The sequence below is a fragment of the Cervus canadensis genome, chromosome 10, assembly GCF_019320065.1.
Source record: "Cervus canadensis isolate Bull #8, Minnesota chromosome 10, ASM1932006v1, whole genome shotgun sequence".
In the NCBI taxonomy this organism is placed as follows: domain Eukaryota; kingdom Metazoa; phylum Chordata; class Mammalia; order Artiodactyla; family Cervidae; genus Cervus; species Cervus canadensis.
In genome coordinates, this window is record NC_057395.1 from 59,404,625 (window position 1) to 59,426,421 (window position 21,797).

Below are 21,797 nucleotides of genomic sequence, written 5' to 3' on the forward strand. Positions count from 1 at the left end.
GGGATGTTTGTTTTCTTTGGAGGTGAAGGTAATCATATGGTAGTGACGGTTGCATGTTAAAAACATTAGAAAAACCACTGAATTGTACACTTTAAAATGATGGATGTGATGTTGTGTGGATTTTCTCTCAGCTTTGAATACTGGAAGAAAAGAGACTGCATGAGCTAAACAGGGTATATATGTTTGCTGTAAAGCAGAATGAATAGGTTTTGAATCTAGACAGAATATCTTAAAATCACTTGCCCTCTGTGACATTGTAAAAGTTGTTCGGATTCACCTACTGTAACATGGGAAAGGTATTACGTAGGTCTTGGGCTTCCCTGGTGGCCCAGCTGGTAAAGAATTCGCCTGCAGTGCAGCAGACCTGGTTTCCATCCCTGGGTTGGGAAGATCCCCTGGAGAAGGGAATGGCTACCCACTCCAGTATCCTTGCCTGGAGAATTCCATGGACAGGAGCTTGGCAGGCTACAGCCCATGCGGTTGCAAAGAGTTGGACACGACTGAGTGACTTTCACTTTCACTGGGCTTGTTATGTTCAAAACATTTTAAATCCCAAGAAACAGTATAGGTATAGGCATTCACATTTCTTTAGATTTGGAAGCTGGATAGATAATGTTTGCTGTCCTGTTTCCAACCTATTATCTGTTGTTGGTAAGTCTAGGACAACCCACCCTATTTTTTATTGCTTATTGATCATCTGCAGGAAGTATGGTTGTCTCTTAGGTAACCTACCTCCATGATAGTAAAGGAGGGAGAGGGAGAGACTGTTACTCTTTATATCCTGCAGTTTTCTCAGTGAAATCAGATAGGTTAAATGACAGTCCCAGAGCCATATTTGGTCTTAATGGCTCAAGTGTTCCTGTTCTTTCTACCACCTTCTGAGACCTTATAAATCCAAGGTTCATGTTTTTCAGTAACAGAGTACTATATTGTTTTTGTAGTTCTATCAAGGATGCTCATCACATGGGTAAATTACATGGCCTCATAAAAGCTCATGGCTCTAAAGAAACATCTCCCACACATTTTGACTAAATTCACATCTCATTGGGAAGTGATAGTATGACTGTTTTACCTCTGTTAGTGATGTGTGTGATAAAATTTACATGTAAAACCGAAGAGCAACTGTAAAATCAGCTACAGATCAAATATCCACTATACAGCCAAACTACTTGTCTCAGTGTTGAAGAGGAGCAGATCCATATGCAAACAGGTTTGATCTTTGCCAATATATTGTCTGTCACTGTCTTAATATCAGTTCATCAAATATTCATGAAACATTCAGCATGGCTTAGGCACAGTGATAAATAAAAAGTGTTATAGAAATATTAAGCTATGCAGTAGGAAAACATTAGGATGGAAAGGAGGTTGAAAACTGATAGCCAGTTATACTGATTGAAATGGAAATGGCTGGATATTCAGGATTTTCGTTTCTTCTTGTATCAGCTTTTCTAAGTCTTCTTCCTCTCAATATTTCAAATTTGTTCCTCATGTTGTCCTATGTTTTAGGATACGGCATGTGATAGGATTTCCCCCCTTTTTTAAAATTTTATTCTTTTAATTAATATACAGTAAAACTGATTCCTTTCTGTGTGTTAGTCACTCAGTCGTGTCTGACTCTTTGCAACTCCATGGACTGTAGCTTGCCAGGCTCCTCTGTCCATGGAATTCTCCAGGCAAGAATACTGTAGTGGGTGGCCATTCCCTTCTGCAGGGAATCTTCCCAACCCAGGGAGCAAACCCAGGTCTCCTGCCTTGCAGGCAGATTCTTGACTGTCTGAGCCACCAGGGAAGTAACCACCATCACAGCTAAGACACAGAACATATCACCTCCCCATGTTACCCAGCCTCCCACTCCTGTTCTCTGGCAACCACTATTCTGCTCTCAGTTATTACAGTTTTATCTTTTTGAGAATGTTAAATAAATTGATTCAGGCAATATATAATATTTTGAAAATTGGCTTCTTTAACTCAGCATATTGTTTTTGAGACTCATTGAAATTAGGTATATCAGTGGTCAGTTCCTTTTTATCGTTAAGTAGAATTCCACTGTGTGGATGGACAACAGTTTGCTTATCCATTTAAGATTTTTTTGGTGATTATGAGTTGAGATGCTGTAGATGCACTTGTAGAGGCTTTATAACATGGGAGGGTCGCCAGGTTACATGAAACTTTGTAACTTTCCAAGAAACTGCGGCACTGTTTCCAGAAGGGCTTTGCTGTACTCTTTGCATTCCCACTGGCAGTGTAGGAGAGCGTCCAGTTGTTCATGTCTCTCTAGCACCTAGTGTTGTCTGCATTACACTAGCAGTGTAGGACAGCATTCAGTTGTTCCATGTCTCTCTAGCACCTAGTGTTGTTTGCATTACACTAGCAGTGTAGGAGAGCGTCCAGTTGTTCATGTCTCTCTAGCACCTAGTGTTGTCTGCATTACACTAGCAGTGTAGGAGAGCGTCCAGTTGTTCATGTCTCTCTAGCACCTAGTGTTGTCTGCATTACACTAGCAGTGTAGGACAGCATTCAGTTGTTCCATGTCTCTCTAGCACCTAGTGTTGTTTGCATTACACTAGCAGTGTAGGAGAGCGTCCAGTTGTTCATGTCTCTCTAGCGCCTAGTGTTGTCTGCATTTAACTTTTAATTGGAAATAATTTTAGACTTAGAAGAGTTGCAAAGATAGAATCCTCACATACCCTTCACCCAGCTTCCCCTGATGTTAACATATCACATAACCATGACACTTTATTAAACTAAGAAATTAGCATTGATACAGTACTGTAAATTAAATTGTGGACTGTATTTCAATCTTTACCAGTTATGTCCTTTTTCTTATATTTTCCCTGACTCAATCCTAGACTAAGCCATTTCTCTAAAGAGCCCTCATTCCTTTTATTGGAGAAAGGTATTGAGAAACCAAGGTTTGGATGCCACTTTCTCTTGACGCTACTCATTAGCACAGCTTCTGGGCGCTCTCAGTGGACAGAGCTCGGAATTTGCAGCCAGTAATGTCCACTCTTTGTCATGGACAGTTCTGTGGGTTTTGAGAATACTTAGAGTAGCAAATTAATAGTAAACAGAACAGTTGCATTTCCATGTGTTGGTCATTCCTGTTCTGTCTTTTTCAGTATGTCTTATTGGAAACATATAATATCTAGCTTTTTGGATCTGGCTCCTTTACTTAACAAAATATATTTAATATTCATCCATGTTGTACAAATCAATAACTTGTTTTCATTGTGTGATTATACACGTACCATTTATCCATTTACCTCCTAGACATCTTGGTGGTTCCCTTTTTTTTGGCAATTAATGAATAAAGCTGCTGTGTGCATTTGTATACAGGTTTTTGTGTGAACATACATTCACTTGAGTAAATACCTGGGGGGGAATGCTGAGTTTATGGTAAGTGTTTATGTAACTTTGTAATCAGTGACCAGATTTTCCCAAGGTTCCTATACCATGTTGTATTCTCATCAGAAGTCAGTTCGTTTCTTTTGCTCTAATTAATTTGTTATATCCTCACCAACTTTTGGTGCTGGCATTTTTTTTTTTTAATTGGACTATTTTAATATATAGTGTATCTCACTTTTTTGTGTGGTTGCACTGGGTTTTCATTGCTACATGCGGGCTTTCTCTAGTTGTGTCGAGTGGGGGCTGCTTCTCATTGCCATGTACAGGCTTCTCATTGCATAGGCTGCCCTTGTTGCAGCTCTAGGTGCTCTAGGTGCATGGGCTTCAATAGTTGCAGCACAAGAGCTCAGTAGTTGTGGCATTTGGGTGTTCCACAGCATGTGGGATTTTCCCAGAGGACAGATCGAACCCGTGTCCCCTGCATTGGCAGGTGGATTCTTAACCACTTGACCATCAGGGAAGCCCTGAAATTGGCTATTTTTAAAATATTCTTTTCCCTGCAGAACATCCCTTATTTCACTTCTGTAAGGGTAGTCAACGTAGTTGTTTCCTTGAGTCTAAGATCAAAAGTCTGTAGAGTTCTTTTGTTATCAGTTCTTTTTCTTTTAGTTCTTACTCTGTTACAACCTGGATGTCGTATTTGAGAAATTATTTGTAAGATTCATTTGAAGCCCATAGCAGGGTTCTTTTCTCTACAGAGAACCTGCTCGTGTCAGGTATCTGTGGACACAGGTGATCTAGAGGTCACCTTAAAACAGGCTTCAGCTTTCCTTTCGCCGCTGCAGCCGCGGCCACGAGTATGCTCAGGCTTCAGAAGAGGCTTGCCTCCAGCGTCCTTCGCTGTGTCAAAAAGAAGGTCTGGTTGGACCCCAATGAGACTAATGAAATCGCCAATGCCAATTCCCATCAGCAGATCCGGAAGCTGATCAAAGATGGGCTGATCATCTGGAAGCCTGTGACTGTCCATTCCTGGGCTCGATGCCAGAAAAACACCTTGGCTCACCGGAAGGGCAGGCACATGGGTATAGGTAAGCGAAAGGTTACTGCCAATGCTCGAATGCCCGAGAAGGTAACCTGGATGAGGAGGATGAGAATTCTGCGCTGGCTGCTCAGACGATACCATGAATCTAAGAAGATTGACCGCCACATGTGTCACAGCCTGTACCTGAAGGTGAAGGGTAACGTGTTCAGAAACAAGCAGATTCTCATGGAACATATCCACAAGCTGAAGGCAGACAAGGCTCGCAAGAAGCTTCTGGCGGACCAGGCTGAGGCCCGCAGGTCTAAGACCAAGGAAGCCCGCACGCACCGTGCGGCTCCAGGCCAAGAAGGAGGAGATCATCAAGACTCTGTCCAAGGAGGAGGAGACCAAGAAATAAAGTTCTCCCCCTCTTCTCTGTACATAGTGGCCTCGGCAATTGCATAGATCACTCATTCAATAAAAGACAAGCCTTTATCTGCCTACCCCTCTGCTTCCAAAGTCTTCAGTGGGGTCTTCACTGTTTACAGGACCAGAACTGAGGACTGAGATACAGACTCTTCCCTGGGTTCCTGCTTTGTTGCTTTGTTGACTCCTAGCCTCTAGTCAGGCTCATGCCCATTCCATCCATGGTGTGTGGGGCCTACTTTGAAGGGCGGGGAGGAATGACTTCTACCCAAGCTTCGGATATTGTGCCTCAAAACTGCCCTTTACAGCAGAGAAAGAGTGGCACCTCAGACACGGTCTCAGATGTTGGTTTTTGCTTGGTATTCAGTTGTGAGTTGTCACATTAATTTAAAACGACAGAAAATAATATCCTTGGGCTCCTCAACTGCACTGAGGTTCAAAGTTGCAGTCTGCTGCCTTGGAACCCCAGGACAGTGGGGGTTGAACCACCACCGGTCTAGGAGGTATGATCTGAACCTGAACTGCTGGCTGCTGTCTGAGCTCTTTAGACAGCCTTATTGAGATAGAACTGAAGCCATCATTTTGAGCATCCCTATTTTTAATTTTTAAACCTTTTTTTTCTTTTCTGTCCTTATCAGTACTGTTTCCTGTTTTGTTTTTTGCTTTATAACCATTAAAAGGGGCCCAAAGAAAAAAAAGACTTTCTTGGCAAGAGTTGGAATAAAGGCACATAACACACACTTGTCAAAGCCATTCTGGGTTAACTTTATACTCTTTGCAAATGAGAAGTAGGTTTTATCTTCCCTGTTACATAGTAGTAATAATCAATAAAGTATCTGCTGTATGAGCCAAGTACTAAGGCATTAAAAAAAAACAGGCTTCATCTCAGATATTCCCTCTACAGATGGGACTGTAACTCTTCCCTGGATCTTTTACTTCCTGTTCACTTCCTCCCTAAGATTGTGACTCTCAAGTCTCGGCTTATTGTGACAAGGGTCTTTATCCTCCCTCGTTCCCTCCTCCCTTCCATTTATTTATTTACCTGTTTACTAATTATGAATAAATTTTTAATAATAAATATCTATTCATTATTTATTATGACTCCTCACCTTGTCAGAACCCTGGGCTTTGCCTTCTGTCAGAACAACGCTCTAATTTTAGGGGATCAAACAAAGACCCTTTGGGCTCCCCTGTTTGCTTTCTTCTCTGAGTTCTCATTTTCTCTTCACTTTTGGCTTTATGCTTGTTTGTCAGATGTGAAGAACAGACTTGTGGACACAGTGGGGGAAAGAAGGGGTGGAATGAATTGTGAGAATAGCATGGAAACATGCACATTACCCTGTGTAAAATAGGTAGCAAGTGGGAATTTGCTGTTTGGCACAGGGAGCTCTACCCACTGCTCTGTGACATCACAACCTTGAAGGTGGAATGGGGAGGGAGATGAGGGCGTTGTTCAGGAGGGAGGGGACATACGTATACCTATGGCTGATTCATGTTGATGTATGGCAGAAACCAACACATTATTATAAAGCAGTTATTCTCTAATTTAAAAAAAAATTTTTTTAAGTGAGACAGATGAGCAGAGGAAGAGGAAAATGGCAGGGGGTTGGGGGGGTGTTAAAGCCATTCTCTTTGGTTCTCTGTAGGAAACTTGACCTAGTCTGCCGTTACTGAAAGCAGGAGTTACCTGCGAAAACCTTGATTTCTTATTTTTAAAACTGAGAAGCAGTCACACTTTTAAGGATCATCTGCAGACTCTAGCTACTTGGCCTTTCTAGGCGTTTTCCTTTGTGACCTCGGCACCTCTACAGTAGAACTGATTTGTTTGAGGAGTAGAAAAGGAAAGAGAATGAGATCTCAGGTGGAATGGTTGTGAATTAATCATTGTTTCAGGGCAGAGGAGAGAGGCGCACACAGTAACAGTGGAGTAGAGTGCACTGGTGTTTTCTAGATCAGATATTAAAAGATTGTTGATTTGATATGCTTCTTATAGAGGACTACAGGGTGTGCCAGCTTTTGGTCATTTGGGGATACAAATTACAGTCTTTAAAATTCCTTACTTGCTTAAAGAAGGGCTTTGTGATTTCTTGTGTTTTTCATCTGAATAATTCCTGTGCATGCCTCAAAACTGAGTATAGGTGTTATTTCTTCCCTGACTGCCTTTCCCAAACATAGAGGTACTCCACAGATATTTATTGAATGCATGGTAATGGATTGGTGGGTGACTGGAGTTCCCTTCAATTCCTGCAAGTGCACCCTGACTTTATTCTTTCAAGTACTTATTGCTTGCGATTGTAATGGTCTGTTTTCTTTGTTGGAGGGCAGAGTTACTTTCTCTTTATTCTCTAGGGCCTAGAGAAAAGATCCCTTCCTGGCAATCAAGCATGTTTCCTGGTACATAGTAAGTATTAGATAAATGCTTAATTAGTGAACATTCTGCTCTTGATGTGAAAGGAGTAGATAATTGGAAATTAAGAGCAACTGTGGACATTTGAAACAATTGACTTCAGATAGTATTAACTACTTAGGCTTTTTTGGTGTTCATTTGACCTTCTAAACAGTGCTACTTTGAAAGAGGAAAGGACAAGTTTGTATGACTAAACAAATGTTTGCTTTTGCTTCTACAACAAGGCAAAAACATATACATAGTTTGTTCCACAAATCCTCTCACTAGTTTATGCTGCCTAGTTGCTGAGAAGAGGTCATTCTCTGCCACTGCTTCAAAGCTGTTTTTTCCTCATACAACTGCTTTTCCTCTAAACGAGTAGTCCTAAATCATGTAGTCAATGCAGTATAAGCACATTCCTCATTCCTTACGGTAGAACTCATCTTTGTTCTGTCTGGATGAGTATGAGCTCTTGTCTGTTCATCGTGGTTGATCTAGGGATGGAAGGGGCAATTTTTATTTTTTTTAAGATGGAGACCCTCAGTAAATAGTAGGGTTAAAAGACCTAGAACTGTTTCACGGCTTGAAAATTGTTGAAAGTTTCAGAATAATCTTTTCCAGTTCTCATACTAGAAAATTGATCCATAAAGATATATTTAGCACAAATAACTGGTTAGACTTATGCAGTTTTCTGTTATTGGACCATTTACTAAGCCTTTAATTTTCTTTTTTAGTTACCAGATTGAAAAACAGAAATCACATGGAGTAGAAGAGATTAGAGGGAGAGACTGGCTGAAGAGGGCAAAAGGAGTTTTTATTGAAATTAATTAGTTCTGTTACATTTATGTCAATAAACTTATGATTTTGACGGTATATATTTTAGCCTGATGATTTAATGAAGTTTTCATTTCCTTGCATTTTATTAAAGAATAGGTCAATCAGAGCCATGTAATTGGCTTTGATTGTAGGTGTAGTCTGGCTTTAGTAGGGAAACTTGTTGACAAGATAACTTTCCATAGTTGATTAATTGGCTTTTATTAGGCTAAACTTTGAACAGACAAAACTTAGCCATGTCTTCATTTAGTCTGAGGGCTTTTAAAATAGAAGTGATCTGAAATTGTTAACCACAAAAGTTGCATCTATTATACATACATGGGGACAGTAAGGACTAAGTAAGGTCATTTAAAATAGAAATTAAAAGGAAAGGTGATGCTTCTTCTGTAAGTTATATTTTTTTAAAGGTACCCTTGATTGTGAATGGCAGATAGGAGAATTGACCTTCAGAACTCAAGCAGTTTCCCTGACTTTTCAGATAAGCCATTGTAAAAATTGCTAAACTAAATTTCTTAGTATTCTCTTAATTCTAATTGTTGTGTGAAAGACAAATTTTAACTGTGGCCCTGTCATTTGATAGAAAAAGCTATATTGTGAAGGGGGAGAGAGTGGAAGGAAGAATTACTCAAGAGCCCTTGAGTTAGTCTTTTAGTTTTTCTAGCTATGTACCAGATGACCTGAAGTGTTTCGGGGTACCCTGCTTTTTGGAGGCAACTTCATTTATGTTTCAATTTTTGGGAAAAAAACCAACATTGATTTGATTGATGAATAATATTTACTGAACATCCTACAAAATGCAATGCCTTGGGCTTGTACTGTAATGTAAAAAGATGGATTAGATAATGAATCTTGACTTCAAGGAGCCAAAGGTCTAATAAGGAAATTAAAGTTTGAAGACTACCATATGAGGTAGGAAGTGTTAAGTTCGATAGGAATGTAAAGACACCTTGGACGCCAGTCATCTTGGTTTTGAATCCCAGCTCCATCTCTACTGGATGTTCTTGGTAAAGCTGCTGAATTTACTTAGGCTGTTTTCTTACCTGTAGATTAGGAAAAGAAATGCCTGCCACATAGGATTCTAGGGGAGAGGTGGGGGGTAGATATTTTAAAGCTGGAAAACTTTTAGCTCCAGACTTGTAATACCTAATTGCCTGTTCAGTTCTCTTTTTAACATGTCAAAGAACCATTTTAACCTTACATTCAAAACCTGACTTGGTGAGCTCTCTTCCAGAATGTTTTCTATCTCCCTGAATGGCATCAACAGTCTCCCTAGCCAGACATCTGAAAGTCACTTCCACTCCTTACACCATTAATCCAGCCTACCCAGAGCTGTTGATTTTACACCATAAATTTTGTTCATCATAATTAATTCTTTTATCTCCATTGCTACCACCATAGGTCAGGCTTTCATCATCTCTCTCACATAGGCTACTGTTGATAACTTTTCTGTTTCCCCGAATGTATTCTCTCTGCCTGTCTCACACCAGCCAGAATAAACTTACTCAAAATGTACATACAGGTCACTTGTCTGCGTAAAACTCTTCAATGAATTTCCATTGTCCTTAATCTGCAGATAAAATCTTAAAGGCATATTCATCTCACCCCGTTCTGCCTTGCTCATTATTATATTCCCACAGTCTACCACACTACTTTTTCATAGTAGATGCTCATATAGTTAAAGAGATGAACAAAGGAATGTCTGAAAGAACCAAATCTGTAGTTGAGAGATTTAGCCCATCCCTGTATTTCTTTCTTGTTAGGCTTCATGTAAATGTTGTTCAGTTGCTAAGTCACGTCTGACTCTTTGCAGCCTCATGAACTGGAGCATGCCAGGCATCCCTGTCCTTCACTATCTCCTAGAGTTTGCTCATACTCATGTCCGTAGAGTTAGTGATGCCATCCAACCATCTCATCCTCTGTCGCCTCTTCTCCTTTCACCCTCAATTTTTCCCAGTATCAGGGTCTTTTTCAATGAGTCCCCGCATCAGGTGGCCAAGATATTGGAGCTTCAGCATCAGTCCTCCCAGTGAATAATCAGAGTTGATGTCCTTCAGGATTGACTGGTGGTTTTGTTTGTTTGTTTTAACCCTAAATTAGTTATTTTTATTTATTTTATTTTTGGCTCTGCTGGGTCTGTGGTATGACACACAGGCTTAGTTGACCCACAGAATGTGGATCTTCCCTGACCAGGAATGGAACCTACATCCACTACATTGGAAGGTGGATTCTTTTTTTTTTTTTAACAAATTCATATTATTTATTTTAATGCGATTTGTTGTTGTTGGTAAGTCATGTCCGACTCTTTGAGACCCCTTGGACTGTAGCTTACCAGGCTTCTCTGTCCATGGGATTTCCCAGGCAAGAATACTGGAGTGGATTGCCATTTCCTTCTCCAGGAAGGCGGATTCTTAACTGCTTTATCACCAGGGAAGTCTTAGGATTGACTGGTTTGATCTCCTTGCTGTATAGGGAACTCTCAAGAGTCTTCTCCACCACCACAATTCAGAAGCATCAGTTTTTCAGCTCTCATGCTTCTCCGTGGCCCAACTCTCTAGTCGTGTAGAGATGTCTCTACATGACTACTGGAAAAACCGTAGCTTTGACTAGACAGACCTTTGTCAGCAAAGTGATATCTCTGCTTTATGCTCCCTAGGTTTGTCAGAGCTTTTCTTCTGAGGAGCAAGCGTCTTTTAATTTCATGACTGCAGTCACCATCCCCAGTGATTTTGGAGCCCAAGAAAATAAAATCTATAAACAGTTTCCAGTTTTTCCCCATCTATTTGCTGTGAAGTGTTAGGACTGGATGCCATAATACTAGTTTTTTGTATGTTGGGTTTTAAGCCAGCTTTTTCACTCTGTTCTTTCACGTGCATCGAGAGGCTGTTTAGTTCCTCTTCACTTTCTGCCATTAGAGTGATATTTTCTGCATATCTGAGGTTGCTATTTCTCCCAGCAATCTTGATTCCAGCTTGGAATTCATTGAGCCCAGCATTTTGCATGATGTACTCTGCATATAAGTTAAATAAGCACTGTGACAGTATACAGCCTTGACACACTCCTTTCCCAGTTTTGAACCAGTCCATGGTTTCCTGTCTGGTTCTCACTATTGCTTCTTGACCTACATACAGGTTTCTCAGGAGACAAGTAAGTCTGGTATTCCCATCTCTTGAAGAATTTTTCACACAAAGGCCTTAGCATAGTCAGTGAAGCAGAAGTAGATGTTTATCTGGAATTCCCTTGCTTTTTCTGTGATCCAACAGATATTGGCAGTTTGATCTCTTGTTCCTTTCTAAATCTAGGTTCTACATCTGGAAATTCTTGGTTCATGTTCTGCTGAAGCCTAGCACGAAGGATTCTGAGCATTACCTTACTAGCATGTGAAATGACCACCGTTGTACAGTAGTTTGAACATTCTTTGGCATTGCCTTTCTTTGGGATTGGAATAAACACCAACCGTTTGCAGTCCTGTGGCCACTGCTGAGTTTTCCAAGTTTGCTGACATATTGAATGCAGTACTTTAACAGCATCCTTTTAGGGTTTGAAATAGCTCAGCTGGAACTCCATCACTTCCACTAGCTTTATTCATAATAATGCTTTATAAGGCTCACTTGACTTCACTGTCCAAGATGCCCGGCTCTGATGAGTGACCACACCATTGTGGTTATCCGGGTCATTAGGACCTTTTTTTGTGTAGTTCTTCTGTGTATTTTTGCATGAAATGTTCCCTTGGTATCTCTAAATTTTCCTGAAGAGATCTTTAGTCTTTCCCATTCTGGGTTTTCCTCTAATTCTTTGCACTGTTCACTTAAGAAGTCCCTCTTCTCTTTCCTTGCTTTTCTCTGAAACTCTGCATTCAGTTGGATATGTCTTTCCATTTCTCCTTTGCCTTTCACTTCTTTTCTCAGCTATTTGTAAGGCCGCCTCAGACAACCATTTTGCCCTTTTGCGTTTCTTTTTCTTTGGGATGGTTTTGGTCACCGCCCCCTGTACAGTGTTATGGACCTCTGTCCATAGTTGTTCGGGCACTCTGTCTACCAGTTCTAATCTCTTGAATCTATTCATCCTCTCCACTAAATGGCAACCCACTCCAGTATTCTTGCCTGGAGAATCCCATGGATGGAGGAGCCTGGTGGGCTACAGTCCATGGGGTCTCAGAGAGTCGGACACGACTGAGTGACTTCACTTCTTCAGTTCTACTGTATACTCATAAGAGATTTGACTTAGGTCATAGCTGAATGGCCTAGTGGTTTTCCCTGCTTTCTTCAGTTTACGCCTGAATTTTGCAATAAGGAGTTCATGATGTGAGCCACAGTCAGCTCCCGGTCTTGTTTTGCTGACTGTATAGAGCATGTGAATATCCATACACATTTACAGAGGTGCAAGTGAAGTAGTATTTCTGAGTAGAATAATGTTTATCTTCTTTTTTCCATCTTCACATCCCCTCTCCATTCCATCACCCTCCCTCACCTCTCCTTGTACCATTTTACTTACCTGAAGTTGCTGGGCTATGTAGTTCACGATTATACACATGCACACACACCCATTTTCTTCTCCCCGCATAATTAATGAAGGCCAGCTATTTGAAATTCATGTGAATGACTCTAAGCAGATTACTTGGTATGCATGACAGTAAAGTGAAGTACCGCTTTGGGTTGCTGCAAAACAGCCAGTTGTCCTCCCAGTGGAGGATGAAATTCCCCTGTTCATAATAAATCAGGTCCCTGTTAATGAGGCACAAAGCTGCAAATGTCAGTTAAACAGGTATTTGAGGATTTCAGGGGTTTCATTAGTGAGTAGTCTTGCTCTGCTCTTCTCAGAGAATACCAAGGCCATATGAGAGCTGAAGACTTGCTGGTAAGCGTGTGATTGATACTTGGTCTGTTAAAGGAGTTGGGGAATATTTTCCATGTGAGTCAGATGATTTCCATGGAGAAATGAGGTCTCATTTTGTAATGGCGTGTCCACCCATAAGTTGGCCCTCAGAGGCTGGGAGTTAACCTCAGCTCCTATAATTTTTGTAAATGAAGCGAAGAAAACTAAAATTGAAGACCACAGCCTTTTAAGGCTAGGCTTCTGCTTATTAGTTTTCACAAAGGAACAATGGTATAGTAATCATTCAGTGTTAATTTACATTGTATTTGGTGTTTCTGAGCCCTTTTTGGAAGAACATCTCACTTGAGCAAGTGCAATTAGGCAAGTTTTTGTAAGTGATGAATCAAAGCTGGAAGAAGCCCAGTAGAGGTCCTGCAACCAATTAGGGATTTGAACTCAGGACTTGACTGCTTGTTTCATCACCCTGTTGCATCTAATCCTAGTTATTAAATTTATGCTGATTTTGTAAACTTGCTAAGTTCATAGGGGAAGAGCTTTGAGACCCACAGTTAAAGGTCGTCTTATAGGTATAGAATATCAACAGAAAGAGTAAATTTTAAAGGAATATAGAGACTGAAGAGGAAAATACTGTTGCAGAGAAGAAGGTAAGAATTTAAAAGTATCTAGTATCATTATAATTTATAAATTGCCGGGACAGTATTTCTTCTGGCTTAATGCTGCTGTCTCTACTGTTTTGGCTGTTTGTGCACATACACACAGCTTTACTCATCTCCCTAGTGTCTTTTGCTGTTTTTAGTGCAGGGATAATAGTCACCAAAGAAGCCAACAGCCCTAAAGCACAAATGACCTTGTTTCTTTGGGAAAAAGGAAACTTAAAAGTGTCTGCTTTCTGGTTTTTTGCTTGTTTGGGGTATGTGTGTCTGTTTATAATTAACTGATATTAGATAAAGATAACTTAGGTTATTACCACTCAAGTTGTTTTATAAAACCAAAGAAATAATTTGTAAATATTTTAAAGGCAGTTTTGATCCACTTTTTAATAACTATCTGAACTATGTTGTTATTTTCTGGCCATATAAATTGTATAATTATAGGACACCAGAGGTCAACAGTGGTGGTTATATTGGGTTTTATGAATGGGAGAATCCATAAGTAGACATATGGATCTTTTGGTCTCGTGTATTGTGGGAGGAGTGGGAGTATCACTGTCTGTCACTTCTGGAATATATGGTTAACCCCTGCTCTCTCATGCTCTTCCTCTAAAGCTTTAAGCCACTGAAACTAGGTATAAGGAGACAAATTGGAGAGAACATGCAGATCGCTGTAAATGAGTTTCATTGAGCTCTCAAATAGGCAGAGTTCTAGATATTTTATTAGCTTATTGGATCCTTAACACAAACCTAAGAGGTGTGAATACAATTATCTCTTGATTTGTAGTCTGGTTGAACATTGCCAGCTCCTTCTAACTGTGTGTCCTTTGGCAAGTTACTTAGTCTTTCTTCACTTCATTTTCCTCATCCTGTAAATTGGAAAGAATAGTAACCTTTCCTTACCATTTCCTCATGTGGTAAGGATTATGAAATATTCACGTAAAGCACATCATGAATGCCTGTAGACGTTAGCTTTTGTTATCTAATTAATTACATGGCAAAAATAAGTTGCTGTCACAAGAAACAGAAGTTTGGTTTCTGGTCCTTATTCTGCTATTAAGTAGCTATGTGATTGTAGGTAAATTTTCCTCTGAGGTAAATGAGCCTCAGTTTTCTAATGCTCGTTTTTTAAAAACTTTTTATTTGGACGTAACTTCAAATTTACATGAGACCAAAATAAAAATAGTACAGATAGGACATCAAAAGCACAGACAAGACAAAAGAGACAAATTAGACTTCATCAAAATTTGAAAGTTTTGTGCATCAAAGGATACAATCAACAGTTTAAAAAGACAAACCACAGGGCTACTCTGATGGCTCGGTGGTAAAGAACCCATCTGCAACCCAGGAGTTGCGGGTTTCGATCCCTGGTCTGGAAAGATCCCACTTGCCACGGAGCGAATAAGCCCATGCACCACAACTTTGAGCCTGCGCTCCAGAGCTGATGCTCAGCAACAAGAGAAGCCACTGCACTGAGAAGCCCGTGGACTGCAACTAGAGAATAGCCCTGCTCTCCCCAACTGGAGAAAAGCCCGCACAGCAACCGAGACCCATCACGGCCAAAAATAAGTAAATAAAGTTTTTTGTTTTTGTTTTTGTTTTTTAAAACAAACCACATAATGTGAGAAAATATTTGCAAATAATATATCTGATATTTGATATATCCAAAATATATAAGGAACTTCTGCAGCTCAACCCCCCCCAAATAAACAGTTAAATAAAATACTTGCATGGTCATCTCTGAAGAAGATAAATGGCCGATAAACACCTGAAAAAGTGCTCAGTATCACTAATCCTTAGGAAAGTACCAGTCAAAATCATAATGAGATACCACTTTATACCTGTTAAGATGGCTGCTATTTTTTTTAAAAGCCATTACATGGAGAGGATATGGAGAAATTGGAATCTTTGTGCATTGCTGATGGGAATATAAAATGATGCAGCCACTGTGGAAAAGAGTGTGCTGGTTCCTCAAAAAATTAAACATAGCATTGCCGTATGATCTACAATTCCACCCAGAAGAGTTGAAAGCAGAAACTCCAGAAGATATTTGTGCATCACTTTTTCTAGCAGCATTATTCACAATAGCCTAAAGGTGGAAACAACTCCTGTCTATTAATGAATGAATGGATAGATAGACAGTATACATACATACAATGGATATATTCAGCCTTAAAGAGGAAGGAAATTCTGGCATATGCTACAACATGGATGAACCTTGAAGACATGCTAAATGAAAAAATGAGCCAAATGTAAAAGGACAAGGATTCTACCATTCCAGTTGTATAAGTTACCTAGAGTAGTCAGACTGAGAGAATAGAATGGTGGTTATTAGGCGCTCGGGGATGAGGGAGTTGGTGTTTAATGGGTACGGAGCTCCAGTTTGGCACGGTGAAAATTTCTGAGGATGGATGATGTGATGATTGGACAAGAATGTGAAAGTACTTAATGCCTTTTAACTGTATGCTTTAAAACGTTTAAGTTGATAAATTTTATATATATTTTACAATAGTTTTTAAAAGTGTTTCCGCAAAATAAAAATGGTACAAAGAACATGTTACCCCATTTGCTTTATCATGTGTAAGTACTCGTGTACGTACCTGTCTAAATTCCAGTTTTGTCATTTGACCTGATAGTATTGTTTTTTATAGCATTTCTCCTGCTCTAGTACAGGATACAGTCTAGTCTAGGGTAGGTTGCCATGTCTCTTTAGCCTTTCTTTATCTTTTATAATATTTACATTTTTGGAGAGCACAGTATATTATTCCCCATTGCTGACTTTTTTAAATAGAAGCTTCCTCATTTTCTATGTTTGTTTTCCTTGTAATTAGATTGAGGTTACACAATCTAGGCTGAAATATGCATGGCCTGGAGACTCATTACATTTTTTAAAAATATGATTGTGTTTATTCAGATTTATGCATTGGACAGTGTCCCATCAAACAAACAGAGGGGGGTTCCCGCAATACATTTGTAATTAAATGCAGAGTAAAGGGAATCAAGAAATGCTATAGGACTCTTCGAGAATGGAGATAACTAGATTGGAGTGGTTGGTGATGGAGGAGACTTCATTTTTTACTGGTTTGGTAGAAAGCACGCTTCTGAAATTTGACCACCTTTTCCTGGGTATAAAATTTTGTGTTAGTTCAACCAATATATATTACTGTCTTCTACCAATTTGTATTAAGCTTGCTCATATATTAAATAAATCAGGAGGAAATTACTGTTTGATTTTTTTCTTTAATGAAGTGTATTTCTCAATTGGTGATCATGTGCCTATCAATTATTACATAAGGCTCCCCAAATAATAAAATAATATTGAACTTTGATGTATGAGAACAAGTGTTTATTCCCTTCCTGGTTTCATCAAATATTAGAGTAAGACTAAGGTTTGTACTCAACTTTGCCACCATTCTAGAGCCGTTTAGCACCCCTCCTTGAGCTGTAGAAAACTGTTGAAAAGAAAGCTTTTTGTAGAATGTGTAAATAGTAGTAATGCTGATGGGTGTATCCTCAATGCCATTGTTCGCTTTCAGACTGCAAGAGCATCCAAGCTTTTGATGAAGAGGTAACAGGCTACTTTGTAGGATAGGATCAGGGCCAGTATAGGCTTAGATATGTTTCTTGGAGTTCTGTTGTTTTACTTTTTTCCCCATGTTTTAGGAAATACTGATTGGCACAGTTGGGATACATTCATTGGTTAACCAGTAGAGAGCCTGAGGTATATTTGAGACCATTACTGTAAGATGACTTTTTTTCTTCCCATATGCTTTTTAAAAATGGTTCCTTGGCCTTTATGTGTTTTGTTTCTGCAGTTTGAAGAAAACAGGTCTGAAACAAGGTCTTGCTCCCCAGCTGCCTCTCAACACAGTGACTGCCAGTTCTCCAGACACCAAGCCCAGCTTTGTCCGCCAACCTGTCTGACATGTCGGGACCCGTGCCAAGCAGAGCCAGAGTTTACACAGATGTGAACACACACAGACCCCGAGAGTACTGGGATTACGAGTCACATGTCGTGGAATGGGGGTAATCATTTCCATTCACTTCATTGTTCTCATCCAAAGGGCCGACTGGGGTGGATTTGTTGAGTAATTTACATCAGAAATTCCCTGACTGCATTTATAAATCTCAAGATTGAACCCAGTTTTTGTTTTCTTCTACAGAAAAGAAACAGGTTATTGGCTTTGGCAAATTAACAGTTTTGTTGGGTTATCATTTAAAAATCATTTCAATCTCTTATTTTTTTCTCTGATACATATAAAGCTGGTAACAGAGTTACCTATTAGCTTGCTCAGCTAAAGGCTTTGCAGTTAGGTGAGAATTAATACTTGAGAGAGTTTGAAAACACTAGACTCTTATATAAAAGAATTTTTGAGGTCAGAGAATGTTGTCCCATGATGATACTGATGGATAAAACAGTTCTCCAGAAAGGTGTCCTCTTTCTGATGAGAAGCAAAATTAAAACCTTAAAACATTTGCCCTTATCATGAGACTAGCCATGTGTAACATGGAATTCAGCCCCAATTCCATTCTGAGCAGTTGCAGTCTGCCTGGACAGCTATATTTGCCCTTCTAATCCTCAATCCTCTGTGCAGTCCCCTCTGGATTTTTGCATATCTTGTCCCAGCATAGTATGTACTAATATAATTGATCGGGTTGTACATTTTGTGATAAAATTATTTTGATACTCAGATACAAAAGGTGGCAATTTGAAAACTCAGTAAAGCTGCAGCTCCTATATGTTACATTTTATATTTGTCCACATGTGATTTTCATAGCATGTAAGTGTTTACAGGCAATCTTCAAAAATTATCATAGGGTGTGTTTTAATCCTGATGATTAATATGTTGATGGCCGTAATTCTTAACAGTAAGTATATTGCCTCTGCACAGGGAAGCTCAGTGTGCTTCAAAGATGCCATCAAGAACTGTGGTACAGTGCCAATAAGTGTTACTGATAATCTTAACAGTTTTCCTCTACATCACATGCTTTGGACTCTAGGAATATCTGAGTTTTACTGCAGAAATTTCAACCACTGTCTTCAAATTAAGTCCATTGTGCTTAGTTCTGCTTAAATGACACTAAACAACCCTTTTGAGTTTTTGGCTTAGTGCTGTTTGCTTGCTTTCATTTGTCTTCTAGGCCCTCCCACAGGAAAAGAACTCAACCAGAACTAAGAGCTTCCTTCCCTAGGCCTGCACTGATTATTACATTGTCCATTGTCCATAGTACCTTTTGCCTTCTCTGTTCATTTACTTTCTTTATAACTGCTTGAGGAAAATGAATGGTGGGCTTTTTACATGTTGGATTTTCAAGGGTCCCCAGCAGGAGTAAATAGCATTTAGGCCTTATTGAAAAGGCTGCCATTCTTAAGAGCAAACTCCTCTAAGTTGTAAGCAGAGGTAAAGAAAAAGTGTTGGCATTTTCCCTTACTCCTTTTCACCTCAGATGTTGCTTAGTGGGCTTGGAATGTGGGTGAAAGTAGCGGGAAGAACACCAAACTGATTCATGTTGTGTAGTGTGGTTTGCAAACTCCAGTACATGGACTGTCCTCAGAGCCTTGGAGAACAAGTTGGAAGTCAAACCTATATGTTTGAAAGTCACTTATCTGCAAAGAGACTCATTAGAAATCAGCAACTCCCGAAGTGTGGCTGAATTGAAATATTCTTAAAGCACGTATTGACTTCTTACTAGATGCCAACAGTGAGCAGGGCTATGGGGGACAGAAATATAATAAAAATTATTTTCCAAGGGAAACTTGTCTGTTGTTGGAGATAAACATACATAACAAACCCCAATACAAGCTGTCTATGTGTGGTATGTCAGTAGAAATATAAACAGCTTGGGATTTGAAAGAATAACTGAAAGACTTGAATTTTTTAATTCTGGGATTTGGAAGATACATTTTTAATTGGCCAACTTAAGAAAAAAAATACAAAGAAACCAATTAAAGAATTATTTGAACTACCTCTTACTTCTTTTACTCTACTGGGTATATATAGTTTTGTATGGACTTCCCTGGTGGCCCAGATGATAAAGAATCTGCCCACAATGCAGGAGGCTGGGGTTTGGTCCCTGGGTGGAGAAGGGAAGGGCTATCCACTTCAGTATTCTTCTTGGTGGGAAACCCCATGGAAAGAGGAGTCTGGCGGGCTGTAATCCATGGGGTTGCAAAGAGTTGTACTCAGCTGAGCAACTGACACTTGACAGTTCTGTAAATTGAATTAGTCCTTGATAATTTGAACTTTGTAAATCACTTTGATTCTTTTTGTTCCCAGAAATCAAGATGACTACCAGCTGGTTAGAAAATTAGGTCGGGGTAAATACAGTGAAGTATTTGAAGCCATCAACATCACAAATAATGAAAAAGTTGTTGTTAAAATCCTCAAGGTAAGTACAAAAAGATTGTAATTCAGAGGTCTTAAGTAGCATTTGAAGGTGTTTTTCTAGTGCTTTTAATGCCTTTATTTTATTGTTCCTTTGAAGTTGATAGAAGAGATTATCTTCATTTGACAAATCAGGAAACTGAAGCAAGAGCAGTTTTTTGACTCAAGTTGTATAGAACACTGTACAGGCCACATTGGCCCATGGGCTACTGTTGTACAGATTGTTTTAGTTATAACTGTACTGTGTCCTGTCACATACCAGGAACTTAGCATATAGTTCCTTACCACAGAAACTTTTCTATATTTGACACGAGAAGCAGAGGGCCCCAGACTTTCTCAATTTATAGCACCCATATTGCCTCATTAACTTTGATGGTGCCCCTAAGCCAAATGAAATAGTTTTGTTTTATTAAGTGAAGTAGAAATAACTAAAAATAGTATTTATGTTTCAATTTGGTAGCCTTTTAAAAAATTATACATATGAAGTTAAAGAGAAAAGTAATATTGTTTTATTCTTCTGTCACCATAATTAATTACTATTGGGATATGTATACCTATTAGTCACTACACAGCTTCTCATATGTCAGAATCACACTGGACATCGGTAGCCTCATTTCCTGTTCCACACTGATTTTTGCATGATACTTGCTTTTTGTCGTAGCAACTGCTGAAAACCCAGCTTCACAAAAATATGCCATCAAAGATAATGTAGTGCAGTGTAATATTGAAACTGTGAACTACCTCAAGCTCATCGTGACTGGCAGACCACAAGTATTAACTGGTGCTTCCCTCAAAAATTAAAAAGCCCACAGAGCACCTGTGAAAGTTTTGGCATACCTTTCAAGAACCAGAGAGTTTAAGTATTTATATCTTATTGTGTGTATGAAGAGAACTAGGCTGAAATCTGGACTTTTAGATTCTAATCCCACTTTAAGAGTAATTAGCTGTGGTAGTTGTTTTTTAAAGACATGATTATCTTTGAAAATGAGATAGTCTTGCTTTACCTGTCTTTTTCAGAGTTATTAGGATCAAACACAAAATTGTATATAGATACACACTTTGGAGACTGAAGTTCTATGTAATTATAAAATGATATTCCTACAGAAAAGTATATGATATACTGAGGTGATAGATCATTTAGAGTCATATGAAAGGCACAAGTAGTGAGTCTTACAGTGTAGAAGACAGTGGTGGTACTTGGGGAAAGGTTCCTGAAACTGTTTTCAGGGCCTGAGTGAGGAGGATTTGGATTGGTGTGCATGGGAGGGTGGGAGGGAAGCATAATCTAGAATGCACAAGATAAGAAAAGAGGAAGAAATAAGTGAGAGAAATGTTTCATATGGAAGCTATCATGTGACCATACATAGGAAGTAAACTTAGAAAGGGAGAATAAATTAGTGATGACCTGGAAAAGATAACCTCTGCATTTCCTTCCAGCCAAAAAATTACAATTTTTGTTTCTTCTAGGTTGTTGGGAGCCATTGATGGTCTTTAGTGATGGGTGGTTTGGAAAGATTTTTTTTTTTAATCTCCTCCCATTTATTAAGACAAAATTTACATTGATCACATTAAATTAGGGTTTAAGTGACCCGCCTGGTCTATCACAAACTAGCTTTTGTAAGTTTATAGATTTTAAAGGATTCTATAGGAAAAACACTTTGTAAACCAGGAGCTATTTGCCATCAACCAGCAGTAGAGATAAAGCAATTAGTAGAAAACAGAAGAGAGATTACTGGATTAGTTTCTGGAGAGAAGGGATTCCCAGGTGGCTCAGATGGTGTACATTCTGCCTGCAATGCAGGAGCTGCTGCTAAGTCGCTTCAGTCGTGTCTGACTCTATGCAACCCCAGAGATGGCAGTCCACCAGGCTCCCCCGTCCCTGGGATTCTCCAGGCAAGAACACTGGAGGGGGTTGC

General features: G+C 39.4%; 1 protein-coding gene and 1 pseudogene across 4 annotated transcripts in view; both read left to right on the top strand.

The window, feature by feature from the left end:
- Window positions 1-21,797, top strand: part of CSNK2A1 (casein kinase 2 alpha 1) — a 55,272-nt gene that overhangs the window by 14,938 nt on the left and 18,537 nt on the right. For 2 of the 4 annotated variants that reach the window (XM_043478723.1, XM_043478725.1), the window contains exons 2-3: window positions 17,311-17,521; window positions 19,774-19,885. In XM_043478723.1, the coding sequence (XP_043334658.1) occupies window positions 17,421-17,521; window positions 19,774-19,885 (213 nt within the window). In that variant the 5' untranslated portion in view covers window positions 17,311-17,420. Of the gene's footprint in view, window positions 1-3,374; window positions 3,397-7,169; window positions 7,194-17,310; window positions 17,522-19,773; window positions 19,886-21,797 lie in introns of those variants that run through there. The other 2 variants (XM_043478726.1, XM_043478724.1) reach the window with 2 other exon arrangements.
- On the top strand, window positions 3,403-4,869 carry LOC122447942 (annotated as a pseudogene).